A 26468-nucleotide genomic window follows, 5' to 3' on the forward strand; every position below is an offset into this window, starting at 1 on the left:
AAAGACTTGTCTTAGAAACCATAGTAAAACGAAAAAAAAAGCAAAAGATTTAACGAACGAACACTAAAGAATAAACACTAACGATTTAATGATAAAAAAAAACTTAAATAATTGAGCAGTGTTTTTGTAATTGAACAGATCAATCAATAAACAGATATCATTTTGACTGATGAATGTAATGTGAGTAATCTCTTTTTAAAAAAAAAGATAAGGTTTTTATCGTTAACTCAAGGTATATACAAAATACTTTAGTAAAACTGACATTAAATCATTCCAAAGCTGGTTGATCTTTGCGTATACATTTATTGCGCATCAAAGTACATTTTTTTTATGCTTATAAGTACGTTTTTTACGCTTTTTAATACTTTTTTTAACGCCTATGAAGTCTAGTAGCGTGATGATTTAGACCTGTTTTACATGTACGTGCTCAATGAGTTTTAAGGGTTTTATAATTTTTACGCTAAATTTTGAAATATTTACAAAGCTCTTATGTCTACTTTAAAGACTTTTTTTTGAGTGAATTTCTACAAAACGTAAGTTTGATAACTCGTTGAAGTTTTTAAACCAGTAATATATATATATATATATATATATATATATATATATATATATATATATATATATATATATATATATATATATATATATATATATATATATATATACGCACGCACAAAAATATACACGCAAAGCGCTTTGAAAATAAAAATTAGATTTAAGTAATAACAAAAGTTATAAAAAATGTTTCAAACTGAATTTAAAGAAAGACAACTTTTGTACTTTTTATTGAATGTGTTAGAGCAAAATGAGACAGGTTGATTTTACGAATGAGTCAAAGATAAACAAACCAGCTTATAAAAATGATTAGGAAGAGGCATTGTTTTTGTAATAAAATATATTAAAAAATTTTGTTATATATATCAAATAAACTGTTACCTGTCATATAAATCACAAATTACTGTAACTTATGTAGTGGAACTCGTAAATTTTTTTTTAGGGTAGAGGAGACCGGGGCTAGTTGGCCGCAGGGGTAAGTTGGCCGTTTCATCATTCACTATAGTGTTGTCAGGATTCGCGCATGCGCATATGAGATATTTAGACATGCGTTTTTTGGACAGAAACGTAACTTTTGGAACATCGCTTCCTTTTTACTTTACAAAGAAAATAGTTAGTCGTTTGAAAAAAAAATTATTGTAAATGTTCAAGTCACATTTGATTTACTATATCCAGTCAGACTTTTTATCAAAGTTGCCGTTTTCCATGATCTATAGACTGTTTAATGAAAAAAGGCTTTCGGGGTAAGTTTGCAAAATTTTCACGGGGTAAGTTGGCTCATAGCATTTACTATGGAAAAAAAAAATATTTTTATAAATTAATTTTTTTTTTTTAATTTTTAACAACATTGAAAAAACTTATTCTTATAAAAAGATTAAAAAAAAATTTTTTTAGGTTTTTTTTTTCACAGATAAAAAGTGGGCTACTATTTTGGCTTACGGACTAATATTTGGTACCAGCTAGAAGTAATATTAAATTTTAGGATAAAATTGTTGCCAAAATTAATTGTAAACAAATTTTTATTAATTTTGCACTTAATAGTACATTAATAATCTTTTTTATTGTTTGCGCCAACTTACCCCGTGGTGGGGTAAGTTATCGCAATTTTTGTTTTGAGGGCCAGGAAAGGCCCTCAAAAAAAAAAAAAAAAGAATGCAAATTGTATAAGTTACCCAAATTCATACTCTTTAAGATCACTTTTTAATATTTTCAAAAAAATGTACTGTTAAGGCTACAGAGCTCGTAGAGTAAAAACCAAGCCAGATTGTCCCGGTCTCCCCTAATCGCAAACCAAACAATTTTTTACAAATAAAACTTCTTTTTAGGTACCGATTCAATCCCCTTAGGTTTCCAGCTAATTATAACTAAGTATATAACCTTTTGATTTAAGAAAAACAGTGCCATTGGGGTAAAGTGGTACAAGTGTGAGTAGAAGTAGGACAAATAAATTTAAAGCTACATTTTAACACCAATTATTAAATAGAAACTGATAAAACCATAAAATCACCTAATTGACGTTAAAATGTAAGAGCTTTCACCAATCGAAATAATCGAATGGCGACGGGAAGAAGTTGGGCATAAATATTTCTTTTTTCTGTCCCACTTCATCTCAAAGTAAACACTTTTTTAAGGTACATTTTAAAATTTGGGTTTCCAGCGCATGCAGGAAACAAAAGAATTTCTGCTAAATAGAGGGGAAGAAATTTAATTGTGTACATTAAATAACAGTGTATAGGCATCACTCCTAATTAGAAATATCAGGCTGTCCCACTACTCCTGCGTCCCACTTCTCCCCACTCTCTCCTACATTTTACAAGAATAAACACAAAACAACATTTTACAAGAATAAACACAATAAACTGCTCTTTTTAATGCATATAGATTTGCAAATCTGCTCAATTGCAAATCTACTTACGCATCTGTAGCACATTTTTAAATACTTTTTTTATGAACTTTCAGAACCAAGTGGTTCGTGGTTCGACGCCGGCTTTAGCTCAGCTAACAACATTGGTTAGAAAGGAGGCGTGAATTTTGTGCCAATCGTCAGACGAAAACCACGAGGCCTTATGTCCACCTTTTGTGATTTTTCTGTTCATTATCAATAATCATTCAACAATCGATGAAGTATGTGTCCAACAAATCTAGTCTCAAGAATAATACAACTTTTAAAAATATTTGAAAAATTAATTGGATATTCTGGCAGTAAGCCTTTAAAAACTAAATTTTAAAACTTGATTTTCTCCGAAACACAAAAAAAGAACAAACGGCATCATGGTTATCGGCTGACGTAATGTCGTCCACCTGTCCTAACGGGGTGAGTTGAGCAACTATGTGAGTTGATTCCTCAACGGGGGAAGTTGAGGAATCAATCCACCCACAGGGCAATCAACAAATAAATGAATACGTATGATATGAAACTCGGATGTTTTTAAACGTTTTATTTTTTACATTTTAATGGCGTAAGTAAAAAAAGTGAAAAAATTAAATTGTAGGAATGCGTCATAGAATAGAAATATATTATTTTCTACTTAAGGTAGTTCACCGTTAAACAAATCCTTACTTTTATCAAAACTCGGTTTTTTGGACTTATTTGATTTTATACCAATTCAACAAAAATGTAAATGTTTTTAAAATCTATTTTGACATAACGTTAGTATAGTGTAAGTAATTCCAATTTATTTAAGTTTAATCAAAAATATTTACCCTGAAAACGGTCCCTAACAATACTAATTTAGGTTCATAATTGTGCTCTGTCTTTGCCCTGATTTAAGTTTTTTTCTAATTTTGTTAATTATGTATTAGTTTAGTAGGCCAGAATGAATTGTATAACGTTTATGTGATAAAAGCATGTTTAAGTTGCTTGAGTTTTATGGTTCATCAAATAGTAATATGTGATTATTTCTTGTAGTATAAGCAAAACTTTGTACTTTTTATGTGTTGCCCAAGTTTTCAATTTTGTTTTAGTCGAGTACTATATATAATGGGAAAAAACAGTTCGGTGGCAACCATTGGAGCAAAACAACAAACCTAAAAAGGTAGAAAAATGTTGAGCACGTTAACTCGAAAACTCAAACTCCTGTTTCTGTTGGTGCTATCAAAAGTTTTTTTAATAAAAGCTGAAGGTTATAATCACGAAGAATGATTGAATGTAGCTTTAAGTTCAATGACCTGTAATACTATAATAAACTTTTCTATTTTACAGTAAGTTTTTGAAAATATTGGTAGTTTTCCAGAAGCGTATTGGTATCAGGTTACGTAGCTGGAGAAAAGATCAACTTTATGGTAATCGGTTAATTAAAAGGAAAGATTAACAGAACGCGCCGTTAAAAGAATACAAAACTATTTTGGTATGGCGATTTGATAGGTTGAAACTAATAATTCTTTTACTAGAAATAAAAAATTGTACCAAAAGAAAAGAAAACATCCGCGAGGTACTTTACCATTAAACTAACTTTACAGATCAATCTCATCGCGACGTGTTATGTCCTGTGAGTACTAATAGCTGGTGTAACAATTAAAAATCAAAAGTTAATTGATCAATATGGATATATAGTATCATTAAGAAAGAGTTTTGAAGAATTAGGTGATAGGGAAATTTTGAAAAAATGCATACACGGTCAAACACTGAATTCAAATGAGGGACTCAACAATATTATATGATTCAGATGCTTAAAAAACATTTTATTAATAATGCTTTCTTTGAGTAAGGAATGAACTCAGCTGTGTTATATTTTAAGGAGAGAACTGCTGATTTTCTGAGAGTAATGGGTCATCTTAACCTTGAGGGTGGTGTAAAATACCGATGTGTCCTCATTTGGGATCAAAAACGCATTGAGAATATGAACAAAGATCTTTAGAAAGAAAAAATATAAGATTGCAAAAAAGCTATTAGGGTTGACAAGGTGAAGAACAATAACTGGAAAGTTATAAACTCATCTGGAAGTTTTTTATGATTTTTTTTTTCAGTTATTAAATCTTTATTGCTATTTTTTAGGTGGTTTTTTTTGTGCATTTTGAAAAATCATAACTTCTAAATGACTGGATGTTTTTTTTTTAAATTTTAAGGGTTCATTTTTATATAGTGATAAGGATCTGAAGGTAAACTGATGTCAGAAACATGAGTTATTGACATTTTTCTGTTTTAACTGATTATCTGACACTCCAATTCCCCCCCCCCCCTCCCACAAAAAAGTAAATCAAATGTTACAAATTATACTACGAGTACGAGTATTAGCAATAATTTTTGTTCAGGCCCAACATTTTGTGCACAGAAAACATTTTTTAAATATTACGCTCTAGTTTTTAAGGTGGTCTATATTATCAAACTTGTGTCACTGAAGTTTGACCTTAAAACACTTTTTACTGGATATAATAGGATGCCCAGATAAAAAAAAGAAATAAGAAACTAAAAAAATTAAAAAAAAATTTTTAACGGGCTTAATAAACCATGTTGGGACCCGAAATACCCCAATTACTGTTTCCTTAATAACTTTTAAACCATATTTACTCCTTGAATAAAATTTTACAAAAAAATTTTGTATTACTATGATGAAAAATTTGAACTAAAAGCAATAAAATTTATTGAGTAGTTTATATTTTATAAATAAAAGACATTTATATCAAAAAGTGACTATAGTTATGTTAGTTCTTCGACCAAAATTTCAAAAAATACAAAGTAAATAACTTTCATTTTAGTTCAGGTTGTAGATCAAACTTAAATGAATAACTTGGGAAATTTTTAGGTCAAATTGTAAAACCTAGGAAATTTTATTCTGGAAATGGTGACTAAAAATAGACAAAAATCAAAAACTGAGAAAAACGAAAATTAAGAAAATAACAAGCATCAAAATAACATCACACATAAAAAAAATCAATATGCTCCAGTCATATAAGACTCGCAGTCATTTGTGTTTGTCTGCTCATCAATAAAACCCTTTTTTTTAACTCTTAAAATTTTTCTTTGCTTTTTACAAGAACTACTTGACTTCTTGTTAGCTTTTTTTATTCTACATATATCTGGTTTTCGACTATTTATGCAAAATGAAGCTCCAGGAGTATTGTTTAAAAGTTTAAATAAAGTAAATCATTGACATTCAGGGTCATTCCATGCAAACATTTAATCAATAAACCAGTACTTAGCTCCATAAAAATTGGTTTTAAAACAATTTAGGTTCATAATTTAACCTTTTTACTTCATTTAGTTTGAACTACTTGCTCCAACTATCATTATTTCTAGGACAATATAGATGTCTTTGAGCTTTAGTGTCTGATTCACTACAATGAAGCAAAACTGCAATAATGGCTTTTTTCATGCTATAAACTTCAGAGCTTTGTCTGATGGACATGCCAAAGTAGTTTTGCAGTAAGTTAATAGCAGATTCAGTTAAGCGCCCTTTTTCAACAAATTTTTTCCCATCTACTAAAATTTGTCCTTTCATACTCTGTCGTAGGGAACATAGTCTATTCCCAAGTCTTTTTTGTATGTGAACAACACATTCAAGTTTATTAATAACGAAATCTTCACCATATGGCTTACTCTCTAGAACTTTAAGAAATGAGCTGCTGTCATTATCTCCAACATAGTTTTTATAGCACAAACCATTTTGTTGAATTGATCAATGAAAAATTGCTATAGCTCCTTGTGTCTCCATTGAGCCTGCTGAGCCCTTGTGGTTTATTGAACAGTTGTGGCTGCTGTTCCATATTTGTTATTCATTTCTGCCTTTTATATTATGCCATGACAGACAAGCTTGACACTTTTTTGAAAGTACTTCATAGTCGATAAGTGTTAGTACGAGATATTGCTGTAACAACACCATTAAGAGATTCATGACCTCTTTTTTGCCATGCCCCATCTAGAGATACAGTACATTCAACAACTTCATCTACATTGGCTTTGCATTTCCTTACTGCATTGATTAGCTGCAGTCATGTATGAATCTAACATTTTGTTGTTAATTTCGTTATAAGCTTTGAGATTTATAGGATCTGTTAAACTTAGTATATGCGAAAAGGTCTTAATTGATGTATGATCTTTGCCAATTTCTCGAAATGCCATAACACACCTAGTATTAATGTCAAAACATTTTTGACCACTTTTATTTAGTAAAATAATTTCTTTAGAGGTAAAAATATTTTTACTCCATTGACAATAAGTACAGGAAAGTCTCAGTTTATTTGCCCATCCTTTCTTTTCTGTTGTTAAATTTTGAGTACATAATCCTATTTGATTACATTCTGCAAACTGAATACAAACATATTGTTTCCGCCGAAATATTAAAGTCTATTAGCAAATAAGATATATTCAAATCTGCTTCCTTCACGTTATTATATTTCAATTTTAAACCACTTGCTGAACATGGAGCTTCATTTATAATGATTTCTGAAGTAGGAATTGGATTCTTTATTGTTTCTGGTGGAGCAACTACAAATCAATTTCTATGAAAAACTCTTTTTAAAGGTTTGTAACCTGACTTTCTTCGACCCATAACAAAATTTTAACTGTAGTACCAATTTACTAAATTCAAACAAATTAAATGAAGCGCGGTTGGCAAAAGAAATTATCACTCTGATGTCGATCAAAGTCCACTTGTAATTATGAAAAGGCATAATTATGCAAATTATGCAGATTGTTTTTCAAACATTTATTTTTTGTTGTTTTTTTTTTAAAGAAAAGTAAATTTTTTCATAATAGTCTATCATAAAAAAATCTGATTTTTCTTTGGACGATACAGAAATTTCCACGATGGAACTTTGTTTCAAAGTGGTCTTTGATGGGAATTAACTCTTTTCGTTATTATTTATTTTTTCATGAAACAAGCGTTTCTTGAATAGAATAGTATTTTTTGGTAAACAGATCGATTATACTATTTAGCCTATTTAGTCTTTCTTTTAAAATTATTCAAATTTTGTCAAATTAACTAATGGAAACCCAATATAACTTTTTAAAACTACCTTTTTTATTGCCACATCCATTCTTAATCGTTTCAATTTTTGTGTTCCTTTAAAAGCCTATTTAAAGTTCGCGCAATAAGAATTTTATAACATGCATAATTATACCTCATGCAAATATGCGCATAATTACAAATGGACTTCTGACATCTGAGTGATGGTTTCTTTCGCCAACCGTACACATATCTTTTGTCAAAAAAAAAAATTTTATTCTAATTTAAATTTTTTTATTTTTTATATACTTATTGCAAAAAACAACTTAAAACTTAGCGCTGAACTCGAGTAATATTTAGTATAACCCGTAACAATTTCTATCATTAGCTTCTATTATAAAATATTAAAACAAAACAATGGTTGTGCTCCAGAACTTGTGCACAATTTTTAAATGTTACTGACAGCATTGAGGGCGGAAATGCAGTAAATGAGGATGATTTTAATTTCTGCTTCAAACACAATAAATTGTTAAAGCAGCAGAATAAAACTTCAGAAAATGGTGTTAAAAACAGGTAGTGCCAAATTCCTAGACCACAATTTAAAACATAATATGTAACTGATTGACACCTGATGGTTCTCTTACATTGATGATCTTCACAGATATGAACAGAAATGTTTAACAAAAGCTTTTTAACAATAAATATCTATGCTATCTTGAGAATGTAACGATTATTGAATTAAATTTCGAGGTACCTCTACAATATTTATTTAATCATACAAAAACTTTTCTAATTTGTCAACGTTTTCTCATTTTTGTATGCCAATTAGACTACAGTTTAAAACGAAAGACCAAAATTTGTAGCAAGTAGAAATAGACTGTGTAAAGAAGCATTGCATCATCAAATGACACAACAGTATGACAACACCTCATATGATTACCACAATTGATTAATGGGTGATGCAGGTGAGGGCCATATGATAGCTACCCTCATATGTGGCCAGATGAGGGTCATATACAAGGGTAGCAATCATTTAATGACACATGAAAGAAAATAGGAGAAATATACAGATATGTTATTTTAAAATGCGCCTTTTTTAAAGATTTGTTAAAATCTTTAAAAACACATTTAAAAAAGGCTCAAAAAGTTTTATTTTGAGTTTATTAAAAAATAAATGAATGTATGTATTGACATACAAAATGTATGTCAACACAAATATGTAAAGTACAAAATGAGTGGAAGCAATGCAGTTAATATCTTTTATTCTTGTTTATTTTTTGCCTCTATATTATTTTAAAGAAAACTTAATTAAAACCTAAAAAACATTACTAAGCGTGGATTTTGTGATACTAGCAAGCGCACGCATACGTTTGCACAGACAATGTATTTTCATAACTGATCTAACTCCAAATAGACAGATCATAGATCAATTTGTCAGTAAAACAAAGATTTCTCCAGTGAAAGCAATACCCACAATAAATTGAAACTGTTTTTGTCTACTACTATCTTCACTTTTGGCATGTTTAATTCAGCTTTTAAATTATACTCACAAAATAAAGTACATGAACCATTTTGAGCACTGCAACGGATGTTTTAATTCTGGTAGCTGGTTTGAAAATTGGATGCATGAACCTGATTTTATTTATGATATTTGAACCAGAACTAACAACACATCAAATTGTAGCTTGTAATATTGTCTCCAAACGTTTCAATCAAACTAAGTAGTGACAAAAACTGTGAAGTAAAAAGAGTTATCAAATCCAGTACCTCAAATCTGTGTAATATAATCATTATCAAGTGATTTATTGCTAATAATTTTTGTATAAAGCAATTTACGTTTACATAATTTCTATATAGCTTTGCTTCATTTGAGTATCAGGTTAGCCTACATTTAAATAACTTTTTTAATTATTCAAATTTTTTTTGATTTTCAGTGTTATTTTGTTATATAAAACACATTTATAAGTATTGAAAGGCAGTTTTTAAAAATTGCTTTTTTTGGGCTACCGTACATACATTGACTGATTTAGGGATGAGCTCAGCGTACATACATGGACTGATTTAATAGGAGCTGCAGAGTATACTTGATTTGGAGGAATAAATTTTTCCAGAATACAAATATAGGCTGGCCAGAATACTCTTTTTTAACATTTTTTACAGAATATTCTTTTTTATATTTTTTGGAGGACACATTTGTTTCTGGACTCACCTATATGAAAAAAAGTATTTTGGCCACGCTACACAAACAGGGTTTAAGGAATATATATGTATAACTTTAAAAGCAGGTTTTACAATCAACTTTAAAAGCAAAAAATTGAACGAGATCCATTTCTAGAAACATATTCTTAAAAGCGTTATAAAATAAATCATTCTTATTACTAACTGCTCTTTGTCACCAGCATTTAAATCAGGGTTGTTGTTTACCCTATTTTCAATACGCCTCTTTTTACCGTAAGATGATATGTGAATTGATTGATGCGAAACAAATTAGGTAGATATTTCTAAATCTGTGATGTAACTTACAGTTTTACTAATTCATCAATGTAAACAGCATTTTTTCTCAAATCATTATTATCTCAACGTAAATCACCTCATAAAATGTTACCTAACATAAATTACCTTGTAAAAGAGCAAACGGAATTAACATTAGCTTAATTGTCTTCATCCTGATTCAATAGCACATATCTCCACATTTGCAGCATTTTCCTTATCTAACTCTTCATCATGTTGATTAAAAGTAATTTGACACCTTCAAAATCTAATAGTTTGTCTCCCTTATCTAACTGCCCACTTTGGATAGCTCTGTACTACTTTTAGTACCTTAAAAATGGTTTTCATCAGGGTTTTTTTCCAAATGTGTGAAGCTTTTCTTAAACTAAATTATTTTTTGGAAAAAATATAATCCTTGCTTTTGTCCATAGCATTTGTTACTTACAGGACCTTGAATCAACTAGTTACATTGATTTCTATTCAATTCTAACTTTTTAGCTAGATTTGTATCATGTGATTCTATTTGCATTATGTGATTGCTGGGGATTTTTCTCGGATTTCTTCCAACTTTCTAGCTAGATTTGCATTATGTGATTGCAGTGCATTTTTCTCGGGATTAATTCCTAATGACTCCACTATACACTTCAAAAGGGCTGTAAAAATCTGTATTGTTAATTTGAAATATAGTCTTTCTTTAGTAATGCAACTTTGATTTCTGGCATTTTATGAACACTACAGTTACCATTAGCATAAACCACATAGTTTTGAATATTCCAATCCAGAGGCATTTAGTCAATATTTAGCACAAGTGGCCCAAACCAAATAACAATTTAAATAAATTATTTACATACAATTATTTAAATATTTTTCAGATACTCAAATATTCTTTCTTTTCTTTCTTTTTGTACTCTATGTTTTATAAATGTTTTGATAGGGTATTAAGAAAATCAATCCTTTGCATTTCTTTTCTGAACTTTATAATATTTTTTTTTTTTAATGTTCAATAATCTTTACTGGCAGACTGTATGGTAATTTTTAATTAAATTATTTTTAGATAATTGAGCATGGTTAAGTGGACATTGTTGTTGATATTTTGGTTATGCTTGCAAATAAATGCCAATGATATTGGCGAAGACAATATTTCGTTAGGAATCGGAAATTTTCCTATACCTGGTAATCAATTTTATATAATTTGTTTATATAAATATACATAAGAACAGTAGTTGTGGTAATAAAGTTTTAAATGCTTCTTTAAATGATATATAGTTGATTTTTTTTTTAACAGTTATTATTTCCTTTTCAACTTATTAATGGAAAAGTAAATTTTTAAAAAATATTTTTGCTTGAACTTTATGTAAAATGTTTTTATCTATGTATATATACATACATACATACACACTTACATACATACATACATACATACATACATACATACATACATACATACATACATACATACATACATACATACATACATACATACATACATACATACATACATACATACATACATAAATACATACATAAGTACATACATACATACATACATACATACATACATACATACATACATACATACATACATACATACATACATACATACATACATACATACATACATACATACATACATACATACATACATACATAAAGTAGCTAATGATTTTAATTAAGGATTATCGAAAGTTGTATAAAGTTATATTTATTTTATTAAGCAGCGATGGACTCTTTAATAAACTTTATATAAGAATCATTAAAGTTAATTCACTTGAAAAATAGAAAGATTTTGTTGAGAAGAAAAAAAAAAACAAAATTTTTTGAAAGCTGTTTGAATTATGCAACTTTGATTTTTACTTATGTTTTTATATTATTGAAACACTTTTAAATAAAGTAACAAATCACTGCTAATAATTTTTTATAAAAATATATATGTATATATATATACTATATATGTAATACTATATATATATATGTAATACTATATATACTATATATATAATACTATATATGTAATACTATATATAATGTATACTATATATATACTATATATGTATATATATATATAATATATATATATATATATATATATATATATATATATATATATATATATATATATATATATATATATATATATATATATATATATATATATATATATATATATATAGATCTATCAATATTAATGCAGCACTGGTCATAAACCCAGCCGGGGCTGCATTAAAATTAATAGATCCTATAAAATTAATAGATCCATTAAAATTAATAGATCCTATATATTTTGTTTTTGAATAAAATTAATGTCATAAATTTTAATTAAAAATAACATTTTTATAGGATCTATCAATATTAATGCAGTCCTGATCATAAACCCGGCCCTGGTCACACCTATATGTTATCAAACCTAGCCCAGGCCCTGGCCCCGGTTGCTTACTAAACCCAGGTGGGGTTTAAGTTATATACGTGTTTAGGACAACAGAACAGAATATGTATTTGCTGAAGATTCTATGAAAAGAAGAGATTAGGGTGAGCAAATGTTTTCAAGTGTTGGATCATTGTACATGCCTGGTATTTGCTTCAGTTGGATACCCTATTTTTTTCAATGTTTACAATAAAAAGAACACCTGTTCAGATTTTAGATATTTTGTTTTGTTCTTTATCAATTATCAAATAAAATCTTATGGCAATTATTTACATTGTTGTTAGAAGATTTTTATGGCTTTCTAATTTCTCCTTTGTTTGACAGACTTCTTATCTGTGGTTGAGGTTACTTACCTAGTTACTTATTTATGTATATATATAGTTTTATTATTACCAGGGCTGGGTTTGATAAAACTATATATATATATATATAATTGCATAAACATTTATACACCCTAAAGTATACTTTTTTAATTTAAAATTCATGTTATATTTTGTATATATATGCATATATAAACATTATGATCAACATGATTATCATCATTATTATTATGATGATGATGATGATGATGGTGATCATCATCATTATCATCACAATCATCATCATCAACAGCATAAAATAGGAAGGCTAAAGGCTGATGATGAAGATCATGATCATCATCATCATCATCAGGCTTTAGCGTTCCTCTTTTATGCTGTTTCTCTAATACAAACAATCTTTTTTTTTTCTTAACTAAAGCTTATTCATACAATATGCAAGGCACTCTTTTCAAGTTTTCTTACTCCTTACTCTACATTCAATATATTGTCTTTTCAAATCTAAGATTATGCCTTCTTTTTTTGTCTTGCTAGAGTCACATCACACATCCATCTTTGGCTGCTTGTTCTAAGCAAACAAAGTTTTCAATTTTTGTTTGCTTAGAACAAGCAGTAGATTTTTAATATGATCTCTCTTCTGTAATAACCTAAGGCTTGAAATGGCTTTTGGATTTTAAGTCTGTATATAAAATCCACAATTTTTGTTAGACAATAAAACTCATTTATATACTGCAAAAAAATATTGCAAAAATATTGTTAGCATTCCTATATTGACAAATGACAACACTCTTACTCTCAGAAAAAGTCTAAAAGCAAATTATAAATGTAATTAGACCTGCTTTATCTGCAAAGCTTGAGCCACTCTCCCATTGTTGTAAGGTTGCATTTCTTTCTTTTTTCCACAAATACAATCATGGTCAATTCCCATACAAGCTATCATCTCTATAATGATAAACTAAAACTCATTTTTGCCTGGGTTTTAATTCAACAAGTTGCATCCTTTTAGTGATTCTGCCCCTTCATGCTATAAAAACTTTTATTAATCCAGTTTTTTTCCTTGAACATCAAAAACTCTTATAACTCCTACCCATCTTTGTATTTTCTTTTTTTATACAACTTACAACTTTTTAAGTCTTCAATTATACATTTTCTAGTATTTTAACTTATTCTATATTTTAAAGTAACTCATAACTTAATAAACTTGTTTCTCCTTGTTTAACTTTGTTTTGTTTGTCAACTTGTTTCTCTGTGCAGCGGCCTTGTTTGTCAAGGTTCATGTTTTAGAGTTATAGAAATGAGAAAGGGTTATAACCACAAGTAGCCTCCTCATCTGTAGTAACCTATTCGGCCTTGGGGAGGTGAACAATTACAACAACAACAAAAATAGTGGTTGTTGGAAGTAAATTAGAGTTAAAATATATAAATGTATGCAAGTATTTGATAAATAGTAAATCTAAGCATAAAATTATAATATATTATTTATTATAAATTTTTTTCTAGCCTCTGCTACAAAACCTTGCTAAATCCTATAAATTTGCCAGGGTCGGGTTTGGAAAAAGTCTCATTTTTAACTAGGGTTGGGGCCTCGGTCACTTACTACTGCTAAGAGTATTCATGATGCCCTGAGCATAGCAGCAATTAGGCACATGCAATTAAGCATGCATTTTTTAAAATTTAAAGCATGTAAAAGTTAATGACTGTGTTTTTTATTTCTAATACTGTCAACTAACATTCATTAAGATAAGATCCAGGTTTTTAAAAAAAATCTGGATCTTATCTGGATTAAATAACACTTTTGTAAGACATTCACTGATTATGATTAATTAACAGGTTCTTTGAAATTAATAATGAAAACACTCTTTTTGTTTTGCTTTTTTACTGGCGAAAGTACTGTCATCTTACATCAGGAATGTATCTAATTTATTTTCAACATGTTCAATAGACCTTTTTAAATCTCTTGTTTTATAGTGGCTCTATTATTTTTCTAAATTTTAGTTTACTTAAAGGTTGCTCATCTTTTGCAGCAGGTACTGGCATTGCGTTGAAAATTAGATTTTGAATGTATATAGATTGGAGTAAAGGCTCAATTTAAAAGTTAAATTTTAAAGTTTAATCTATCGAATGACAAAAGCCTTACTTTAAAGATATTCACTTCAAGCTTATGTTCATGGAACTCATGGAAAAAACCTGCATATCCAGGTTTATTGCAATTTTGCTATCACCATTGCTTTGTAAGAAGCTCAGTTTCATCACTAAGATCAGTCATCTACTCATTATGAGTTGATATTTTTATTAAAGCTAAAGCAACAGCTTTAGAGCATCAGTAATATTCCATGGTTGTTTTGCAATTAGTTTTATAGCGGCAATCTGAGCTGAATGTCTGGTGCCCAAAAGCTTGTAAAGCAAGACCTTCTGTCTAGTGAGACTGTGTTACTGTGACACTGCAATTAGTGATACTGCAGTTGAAAACAAAAAGATCTTGAATTTTTATTTATTCATAAATAAAAGTTCTGACGATTCATATGCTTACAATTGATATTGCTGCAGCCAAAGTAGCATCATGGTTTACTGTAAGTATATTAGTTACATCCTGGGCTATTTTATTCCAACAGTTTGCAATACGGTTTTTTAAAAGAGTGCTGACATTCTGGTAACCTTTGATTAGTTGAGTTTTCAAATATGTCATTTTTTTAAATTATAAACTGAGTTTGATGAGAAAACATAATCAGGCTATTGTTTTTTAACTTGGTTTTAAACATCCTTGGAAGTTTTTCAACAGCGCTTTTCTCTGACAAGACTTGATGGTATCAGCCCTTGAAATTAGGGTCAGCCGACCTAACTGCTGACCTAAAAGTGTTTGAGGTCAACAAAAGATTACCGAGTTTGTTTCTATGTTTTATGATAAGACCTTTGTATCAAATTTTTTTGCCAACCTGAGGCTGACCTTTTTAAGATTATGGTCAGCAATAATTTGCCGCCTCATTTTTCCTAATTCCGAGGGTTGTATTATAGTGTTAAATTAGTTAAAGTTTAGTTATAGTTCATTTCTTTAATAATTTATTAAAGAAATAAACTTTTTAAAACTTTAGTAATATAAACAAAGCAAGGTAATTGCTAATGACATCAGTAAATTTATTTTTTACCTCATCAATAAAAACAATTTTTACTATTTTGTAATTAAAATCTCATTATGATTTTTTTGTGTCTTTTGTCTTCTGGCATCCCTAATATCTTGGTGCCCAGGGCATGTATGCCTTTTTTGCACCTCCATCTTGGCAGCCCTGTGCATAGTTTGTTCTTAATTTATTAAAAAAAGATTTTAAATCATACACTAATATAGATAAAATAAATTTAAGAAAAATAAAAAAAAAAGTTTTTTTGAGTTGTTATAGTTTTTATTATAAATTAATATATTTAATCATACATACAATGAGTATATCAAATTTTTAGGAAAAAAATTCTAGGACTTGGTACCTAGGTAGAAATTACCCGTTGTACTGCCTTCCACTGGGCCTATATATATATTTGTACATGTATATACATATATATTTTTTTACATCTTCGCTTACGACAAGGCTGCAAACAACCTTATAAAAATGTTTTATATTTACTTATTGCAATAGAATGCATACATTTTAAGAATTATTAAAACAATATAAAATTCCACAATAAATATTACATTAAAGTCTAATACATTAAAGTAATTAGAGTTGGAAGTTACTGAGAGATCAGAGAGTTAGAAGAGAAAAGATGAAGTTTTTAGAGCAAGATAACGATTGACAGAGGACTTATAAGATTGCAAATTATATGAATCAGGAAAGTAAAATGAAGGAAGTGAATTCCAAAGAACTGATGTTTGAGGAAAAAAACTAGATGAATAAGAGTTTTTAGAGCACTTAGGAACAGTTACAGAAAAAAGATGAGACTTAATTGAATGATGAGTAACACGAGAATGAATTTTAGTAGATGGCACAAGAGACGCTAGCTCTTTAGAGCAGTGCCCATTATAGTATTTGTAGAAAAGAGAAAGAGAAGCAATATTACGACAATGTGATAATGGTTGGAAGTTGACTGAAAGAGCAGGTCCAACTATGTTTACAATGCGTTTTTGCACCTTGTCTAAAAGAGAAAGGGCATCCTTAGAAAATCCGCCCCAGATATGGTAACAGTATTCCATACAAAGCCGGATTTGAAATTTATAGAGATAGAGAATAGAATCCGAAGTAAGAAAGTGTCGGGCTCAATAAAGAGATGCAAATTTTGCAATCGATTTGATATATGGTTTTCAAGAAAGATTGGAAGTGAGAGTTATTAATAGAAGATGAAGGGTAGATGACTTATTGAGTACATTACCATTTATAAATATAGGAAGATCTAAATTATTGCGATAACAATTGGCTGAAAAAAATTGAGTTTTATTAGAAATAAAGTTCACCAGCCACTGTGAGCCTCATGCTGTAGCAGAAGTGAGATCCTTTTCAAGCTCAGATGCACCCTCCAAGCAATCAGAGAGTGTTGACTTCTTATCATGCCAAGAATAAATGATAGTATCATCAGCTTACAATGCCACTTTAGATGTGAGAATATCTGGAAGATCATTAATGTAAATTAAAAAGAGTATAGTGCCAAGGATTGAACTTTGAGGAACCCCTGAAGTTACAGGATATGAAAAAGAGTGCTGTCCATTACCACAATTGGAAAGAAAGGACTCAATAGTCCTAAAGATGTTAGCAGATACACTGTAAGAAGAAAGCTTATGGAGAAGACCAGCATGCCAAAATTTATCAAAAGTTTTAGAAATGTCAAGAGTGATAACCTTAACCTCTCTACCTTTATCTAATGCGCGATAAAACCTATAGGCTATCACTGTAGCTAATCGGCTATAGAATGAGAAGATCGAAATCCATATTGATGATCAGAAAGTAAGTTTTTAGATTCAAGATTAGAGATTAAGTGTTTGTTAATTAAAGATTCAAAAACCTTGCTTATGTTAGAAAGAAGACTAGTCAGATCGCTCTTCAAAATTTTTGAAAGTAGGAGTAACAGATGCTGCTTTCTAGCATGCTGAAAAATAAGATATATATATATATATGTATATATATATATATATATATATATATATATATATATATATATATATATATATATATATATATTTATATATATATATATATATATATATATATATATATATATATATATATATTTATATATGTATATATATTTGAAGACATCATGTCTTTAAAGTTAAGAACTGGTGCCGAAGCGAAGGTCTTTAAGGCAGGGGCGGATCCAGCATATTTTGTTCTTTAATATAGCTCACTTTCTCACATGAAGCAACTCCAAATGTTTGTATGTATATACTTATGTCAAAGAAGGATTGTTTGCAAAAAATTACCATGATTCGAGCCTGGCAACAAACTACCCCAAAATTTATAGTATAATCTTTCAGCATTCAAAAATTATGACCATATAAAATTTGTAACCCCTCAAATTAAAGGGGGTTCAAGCTTTATATGGTCATATTTTTTTAACTCTAGAATATAATACTATGAAATTTATTTATTGATGAACATAAGTTTAATTGAGAATAATACATAAAATATTTTATCAACTTGTTGCTCTCTCAAAAACAGAGAGTTTTTTGTGTATAAGAATCTTATTTGCTTTTCCTCTATATTTGGAATTAAAATAGACAGCACCAGGAATTTGCTGATAATCATATTTAAAAAAAGTTTCATCATGTTCAATATTTCAAAAGTAGAAATATAGTTGTCATACAATTTAGAAATATCATACAACTTTCTTGCTTTTTTTCTGAATTACAGAACAGTTAGGCACTTTTTGTGATTTGAAAGCTTGAAAAGTATTTTTATATCAAACATTTAGGACAAAACAATGGGAAAATCCTTATATTTTTGTGTGCTCCCTTAAGGAGAGGATTTGATTATTCAAAAAACTGTGAACGAGTTTTTTAACTAATTTTATATCTTAGTTTTAAAAACCATATTTACTCTTTCACTTTTTTTTTGTGTACATGCTATAAAACAAATACTTACAAATATAAAATAAATTATTACAAAAATTAAAAACCCTACTATACTATAAAAACTTGCAACATCCTTTTTCATGTATCTAATGGCATCCATGACACTACAGTAACTTAATAATGACAGAAATTTTAAAATTATATATTTATTACAAATCAAATATCATCGAAGGTTATTTATCCATTTAGTCAATGGTTATTCTACACAATTTTATATGGAACTATAAGAGTGCAATAATATGAAATTATAAAAATTAAAACTTATGTATATTCAAATCAATTAGTTAACTAAAAGTAGCTATAAAAATTCATAGAAATATTTATTCTTAAGAAACAGTAAAAGTTACAACTTTGCTAATTGATGAAGTTATGCAAAAATGAAGTTATTCAAAAATTAGTTTGGTTGATTAAACAAGAAATGATATCTTGCCTGAGTAGGAACCAATTAGCGTTCCCATCTAACTAAGTTTAGTGGATTATTTTTAGATTAAGATCAACTTATAGTATTTGTAGAAAAGTGAATGAGATGACGTCTTATAACAATTCAATAGAGACTCACGCTTGGTAGCTAGAGCAGCACCGGATATGTTTACAATTTTTAGACCTTATCTAAAATGATGACAAATATTTAAACAAAAGCAAAACCAATAATTATATAAAAATTTATAGTGGTTTGTAAAATATAAACTTTAAGTTTATATTTTACAAAACCACATAAGCATTTGTTATTCCATATCAAGTAAGTTGATATCAAAATTGAGAAACAGAAAAAAAGATTGATTTCTCTTATTTAAAGTTTAAGTTTATAACAAATAATATCTAAAAAGTCAATTTTTGTACCTGCTTAAGTACAAATTATATATTAAATATGCAGCTAATTTTCAGTAAAAAATGTACTATTTGCAGCCGGAAAAAAAAATTAATGTGAATTCTATTTTTAAACACATTAACTTTTGCAATACCCTGCATTAGGACCTTGGATGGTGATCTGTGAATTGGTAGATTATTCTAATTAATGATCTCACAGCCAAGCATTTTATTTGCTTTTTGTGTTGCAACCTGTATGTGTTGATTCCATTTTAGATCATTAGATATAAAGATCCCCAGGTCTCTCTCAATTTCAATTGCCTAAAGAGTTAGTGATGTATTTCCATCAACTAGAAGTTGTAACTAAGTTTTAACTAAGTTGTGACTAAGTTGTGACTAAATTGTAACTAAGGACTCTTTATATAACCCTGACAATGGACACCAAAACCTGACCTCAGTACTAATAATTTAAGCTTTAGAACTATACCTAATTAGGAGATTTATTAGAATGTTTTAAAATCATACCTCGGATGATATTTCAAAATATTTTGATTTACAGCATTTTTAAGTTGTATTATAAACTTTATTTGGTTTTTATTTTATTGAATCTCACTGAACTCTTTTTTTCTTGACTTTTTTTTTTAGAATTTTCGAAGCTGTTCCCTAAAGTTTCTGATAAAATTACCAATGCAGGGATAAACGAAGACCATTATTATAGTTGGCAAATTCATTTCGACCTAATATTTACTTATGCATTAGAAGTTAAAAAATTGGAAATATTGAAAATAATTGATGAAGCAAGTAAATTAGAATTTTTAACATTAGCTGTTTCTGTAACAAGGACACAATTAGGCAGTACACTTGAATTTATTCTAAAAGGTGTAATAGTTTCTCAGTTTACTATAAATACTGAGTTATTGTCTATGAGAGTAAAGATTATCAAAAGCAAAAGTTTAAAGGTTTGTTGTTAAGTATATCTAAGATGTGACGTAACTATGATGACATTGCTAATTGTTTTCATTAAATCTATAAACTTTTTATATTTAAAATTTAAATATTTCTATAAGTTTATTTAGTGATGTTTTAGTAGTATTTGTCATCAGATTTGTATTTAACTTTGCCTGTATATTATTCTTAGTGTTTTTTCTCTCTAAATATATATATATATATATATCTAAATTCACCTCCCCAAGGCCCAGATAGCCACTGGAGACGAGGAGGCTACTTAATTGTGGTTATAACCCTCTCTCAACTCTATGACTCCGAAACACGAACCTTGATGAACAAGGCTCCGAAACACGAACCTCTCGCTTATGAAGCGAGCGCTCTATCACTACACCACTACCGCATTGTATATATATACCATACCACCACTACCGCATTTTATATATATATATCGTATTATATATATATACCGTATATATATATATATATATATATATATATATATATATATATATATATATATATATATATATATATATATATATATATATATATACATATATATATAGTTTGTTGTCTTTGGGAAGAGCAGAAGGAAAAAAGTGATTCTTACGTCAACACATACGTCAGTTTTAATTACTTTTGACTTTCGTCCAACATTTGCGTGTTGGACGAAAGTAAAAACCATTAATTTAATTACAAATAAATCGTTTTTAAAAAAAACCACAAAAACGCAAATTTAATTGACCAGAATGTTTTAAAAACATTCTGAATGTTTTTAACAATATAAACAATGTTTTTATTTTTATATTTTTTAATAAAATGTTTTTATTTTTAGTTTTTTTAATAAAATTTTTTTATTTTTATTTTTTTTTTACTGTAAATCATGCGCGGAGTGTTGCTACATCGACTATCTTATAGCCTGACTCGCAAGGGAGTGCTGCTATATCGACTGAGAAATAGTCTGACTCGCAAGGGAGTGCTGCTACATCGACTGACAAATAGCCTGACCCGCAAGGGAGTGTTGCTACATCTACTATCTTTTAGCCTGACCCGCAAGGGAGTGTTGCTACATCGACTGAGGGTTTGGTTGGGGCAGGCAGTCTATCAATTAATAAAAAAAAATAATTCCGGTCTTGCATTTTAATTTTTTTTTTTTTGTCAACAAAATATGGAAAAAACTTTCGGACAACATCTACGGGTTGTATATATATATGTATATATATATATATATATATATATATATATATATATATATATATATATATATATATATATATATATATATATATATATATATATATTATATATATATATATATATATATGTATATATATATGTGTAAAGTGATGTACCAATAACACATTTTGTAGCAGATGCCGATAAAAATGCTGATGGAAAAAGGCTGATACCAATACCAATACCGATGAATTAACTAATTAGTAAAATTTTGAAAATATAAAATCATGTAAACTTTTCATGGAATCAGTTCTGGTAAACAAATACTTGGACCAAAATCAGAGCCAAACCATTACTTTAAAAGATATTAAAAAAACTCTACATGTTAAAAAAATATTCATTTTTTTGTTTTTTAACTATGAAAAAAAACTTTCGAAACAAGTACAACTTTAAGGAAAACTTTTTAATTCAATTTTAAAAAGAAAATGGTACTAAGATAAGCAGTTTACTTTTCTTTAAGAATTCTTTATTCATTTATTAGTAATTTATATATATAAACAGCAATCATATAGAAATATAGTAGGCTATGCTTGAACACATATACATAACAATGCTTACATAAATTACTTTTAAGTAAAACAATAGATCAACACAAAATAAAATTATTCTTAAAAAAAAAAACTGGTAATAAAAGTATAAGTACATTCAGCTTTTAAATTAAAGCTCATAAACATCATCTTAAGAATAAACAAATTTGCCTGGAATTTTTTTTTTTTTGAACTCAAAGTCAAAAAATAAAAATTTCTTGAACTAATTTTCAGTAATGCATAAAGTTTAGTTTATTTATTATTTAATTATTATCATAATGCAGGATAAAAATATAAAAATGTCATCAGTTTAAAAATCGGTAAATTAATAAAAAAAGGCTGATGCAGATACCAATTCCGATTTCGGTACATCACTAAATCATAATAATAATAATATATATATATATATATATATATATATATATATATATATATATATATATATATATATACATATATATATGTATCTATATATATAAATATATATATATATATATATGTATATATATGTATATATATATATACATATATGTATGTATATGTATATATATATATATGTATATATATGTATATATATACATATATGTATGTATATGTATATATATATATATATATATATATATACATATATATACATATATATATATATGTTCTATAGTTTATTGCATTTGGGAGTACTGAAGGAAAAAAATGATTCTTATGTCAACAAATACGTAATTTTTTATTTTAATTGTATATTGACAACAGTCAATATACAATTATAGCATAACAATATTTAAAAAAAAACTTAATTCAATCTAAACTTAATACCATAAATATCCAGAAAATTCTTATACAATAGCATACTGTGGGTAGTTTTGTGGAGGTATAAGGTTAAAAGAAATGATTTTAGAATCCTGATAATACTTCTGACCTGTTTTACCACTGCATTATGCACAATAATTACTTTTAATTACTTTTGACTTTTGTCCAACATTTGCGTGTTGTCAGAAAGTAAAAACCATTAATTTAATTACAAACTAATCGTTTTTTAAAAAAACCGAAAAAACGCAAACTTAATTGACCAGAATGTTTTTAAAAACATTCTGAATGTTTTTAAAAACATTCTGAATGTTTTTAAAAAATTCTGAATGTTTTTAAAACATTCTAAATATTTTTAAAACATTCTGAATGTTTTTAACAATATAAACAATGTTTATTTTTATTTTTTTTAATAAAATGTTTTAATTTTAATTTTTTTTTACTCTAAATCATGTGCAGAGTGTTGCTGCATCAACTATCTTAAAGCCTGACTCGCAACAAAGTGCTGCTACATCAACTGACAAATAGCCTGACTTGCAACGAAGTGCTGCTACATCTACTATCTTTTAGCCTGACTTGCAAGGGAGTGCTGCTACATTGACTGAGGGTTTGGTTGGGGCAGGCAGTCTATGAATTAATAAAAAATAAAGTTCCGGTCTTGCATTTTAATTTTTACTTTTTGTCAACAAAATACGGAAAAAACATTCTGACAACATATAAGAATTCTATATTAGTAAAAGTCTGCTTTATCCACGGTCCGAGTTGACATGATTCTACTGTGTGTATTGCATCAAATGCAAGGGCTATCTTTCCAGTGATATATAAGTACAATATTCTGTACACAAAAAACACAGTCAACAATTTCATATTACTTTAAATTATATTAAAAGTTCATCAAAAAATATTTTATTTAAATCAAAAAAGATTTTTTTTTTTAAATCGTGATTTTTTCCAACCCTGAATACACCCAATCATCTTATCTTAGGGAACCAATTTCCTTAAAGGAGCGTTTTTTAATGGAGCTCAAAAAAACTAAAAATAACAAAAAAATAGTCACAAAAAAAAATTAAATAAATTGTATTTTTAAAGACTATACTTATAATAAATTAAGCTAAATAAAAGTAATTATCTCAACCATAAAAAAGCAAAAAATCTTTCCTATCTCTAAAAAATTTTCGCTCTTGAAATAGCTTTTAAATAACTTTAAAAAAAAAAACGCTTTTCCTAATAAAAAGCTGCATCTCATCTTGAGCATCTCAAACTGTATCCTCTTAAGCAACTTTACCAAGAACTACCATTATTTAAATAGCATGACAATAGCTTATGTATTATCTCGTATAACCCATAGAATTAGCAGTAGATAAGCATACAATAATGAGGATGTAAAAAAATTTTAATGATCTTGTTTTGTTCTGACATAACTACAAAACATTGAATAATAAAAGATTATAATGGGGATGGTAAATTTTTAACAGTAAAACAATCAAATAATATTACAACCAAGAAATATAAGTAAACAACACTGTCGAACTTGTATGAATATCTGTAACCAAAAATGTTTATTAAAAAATCAGTAGTCTACCGGTAAAGCTTCTACCATCTTAGGAACCTGCTCATCTTATGCAACCTTCCCCTATGTTAGATATAAAGGCTATTTACTTATTAAAAAACTCAAAAATAAAAATTTATTTTTATTTTGTTTTTAGTTTATTGTAATGATTGATTTTTTTGCTTGAAAAACGCTAATACTTTAAGCTCGAAGCAAAGATCATAATAATAAAATTTAATTCTGATGAAATTATATGATTAAATTTAAAACTAGTTTAATAAAAATATATAATTTTATACTTATAAAAAAAAATATAATTTAATTTAAATTTAAAAAATATATTTTTTAATTTTGATTCAAAAAATATAATTAAGTTAATTAAAATTAAAGTTAATGCTTGGGTTTAACTTAACTGTCAAATTTATTTAAAAATGTTTTTAAATATTGTTCAATATTTAATTTTTTTTTATTCTTGAAAAAAATTCGCTCATTTTTATTGCAATCGTTTTTTCTGTTTTTTTTACTCCAAATTAAATTTTATATAAATGGCTGCATCAAAAATTTGCAGAAAACGTAAGTTAGTAATAGTGATATTAATATAGATGCTGTAGCATATTACATTGCGAAACACATATATGTTTATATATGTGTAATGACAGCCTACACTACTCTTTATTTTATTTATAATAATTTACAATTTGTTAAAAATCAAAATTATATATTAAAGAAAATTAGAGTTAAATAAATTTTACTAAATTTATAATAAAAATCTATCAAGTCTTGCTTTAAAAGACTTCAAAGACTGCGCATTCACCACATGAATTGACAATGCATTCCATTTTTTTGCAATTCAGTTACTTATTTAAACTTTTTTTTTTATAACACAAGTTAAATCGCAGCTATTATTTTTTTATAAATGTTATATATTTTTATAAACGTTATATTATTTTTTTATAAATGTTATATTTTTTTATAAATGTTATATAAATGTTATATATTTTATAAATGTTGTATACATTTTAATAAATGATTTTTGGAAAAATAATCTTTGCTTTTGCAACAAAATAAAACTTTTAAGTTTAATAAAACTTTAGTAAAACGTTAAATATACTTTAAATAAATAAAGTAAATAAATTAACGTAATTTTTTTATATGTTACTCGCTAATTTTTTTAAAATAAAAAATCCTTTGTATGCAACTGCAAAACCGCAATTAAAAATTTAAGAAATAATCATTTGAAAGTTTAACATATTTTAATTCATTTATGCAAATGTTGAAAAAAGAAAGATATTTGTCAATATAAAACAATTTTTTAGATGTTATATTAAATTTATTTATATTTAAAAAAAAAATAGAAAAGAAAATACACATTCCCGTATAGTAATAATAAAAAAGAAGTTAAATAATATTTAATTTGTTTTTTTGTAATTAATATTATTGCAGTAATTTAAAAAAATTAATGTCTTTGATTATTATATTGTATGTGGGACAGTCTAGCAAGAAACCAATACTGGATACAAAAAGAATGGCCCATGTGTAACACTCTCACAGTAGGCATACAAAATATTGTGAATGAATAGCTTTTCTGCCACTCCATCCTAAATTAGGATTCATAAAACAATTTGTTAAAGCATTGAAAGCTAATAGTGATTGCTTTCATTACATAGTTACAGCATTACCAGGTTTGTTAATAGAGAAAAAAAGGCAGGAGTTTTTAATGGGCCACAGATTTGGTACAAATGATAAAGAATTCATTAAAACAAAGAGAAAACAGCTTGGTTATTGTTTTTGGTTGTTATAAAAAACTTTCTTGGAAATAAAAACACAGTAAACTATGCAGATTTAGTTGCTAAAATGTTGAAAACTTTTTGTGATCTTATACG

At 27.5% G+C, this 26468-nt stretch overlaps 1 protein-coding gene across 3 annotated transcripts in view; it reads left to right on the forward strand.

Annotated features, from left to right (window-relative positions):
* Positions 1 to 330: 330 nt before the first annotated feature.
* The window catches only part of LOC136082285 (uncharacterized), an 89378-nt gene continuing 63240 nt past the window's right edge, over positions 331 to 26468 (forward strand). The window contains exons 1-4 of one of the 3 annotated variants that reach the window (XM_065800991.1): positions 476 to 533; positions 998 to 1030; positions 10984 to 11102; positions 20170 to 20483. In XM_065800991.1, coding sequence (XP_065657063.1) covers positions 10994 to 11102; positions 20170 to 20483 — 423 coding nt within the window. In that variant the 5' untranslated portion in view covers positions 476 to 533; positions 998 to 1030; positions 10984 to 10993. Of the gene's footprint in view, positions 534 to 997; positions 1031 to 7595; positions 9319 to 10983; positions 11103 to 20169; positions 20484 to 26468 lie in introns of those variants that run through there. The other 2 variants (XM_065800989.1, XM_065800990.1) reach the window with 2 other exon arrangements.

This window comes from Hydra vulgaris, chromosome 07, assembly GCF_038396675.1.
Source record: "Hydra vulgaris chromosome 07, alternate assembly HydraT2T_AEP".
In the NCBI taxonomy this organism is placed as follows: Eukaryota; Metazoa; Cnidaria; class Hydrozoa; order Anthoathecata; family Hydridae; genus Hydra; species Hydra vulgaris.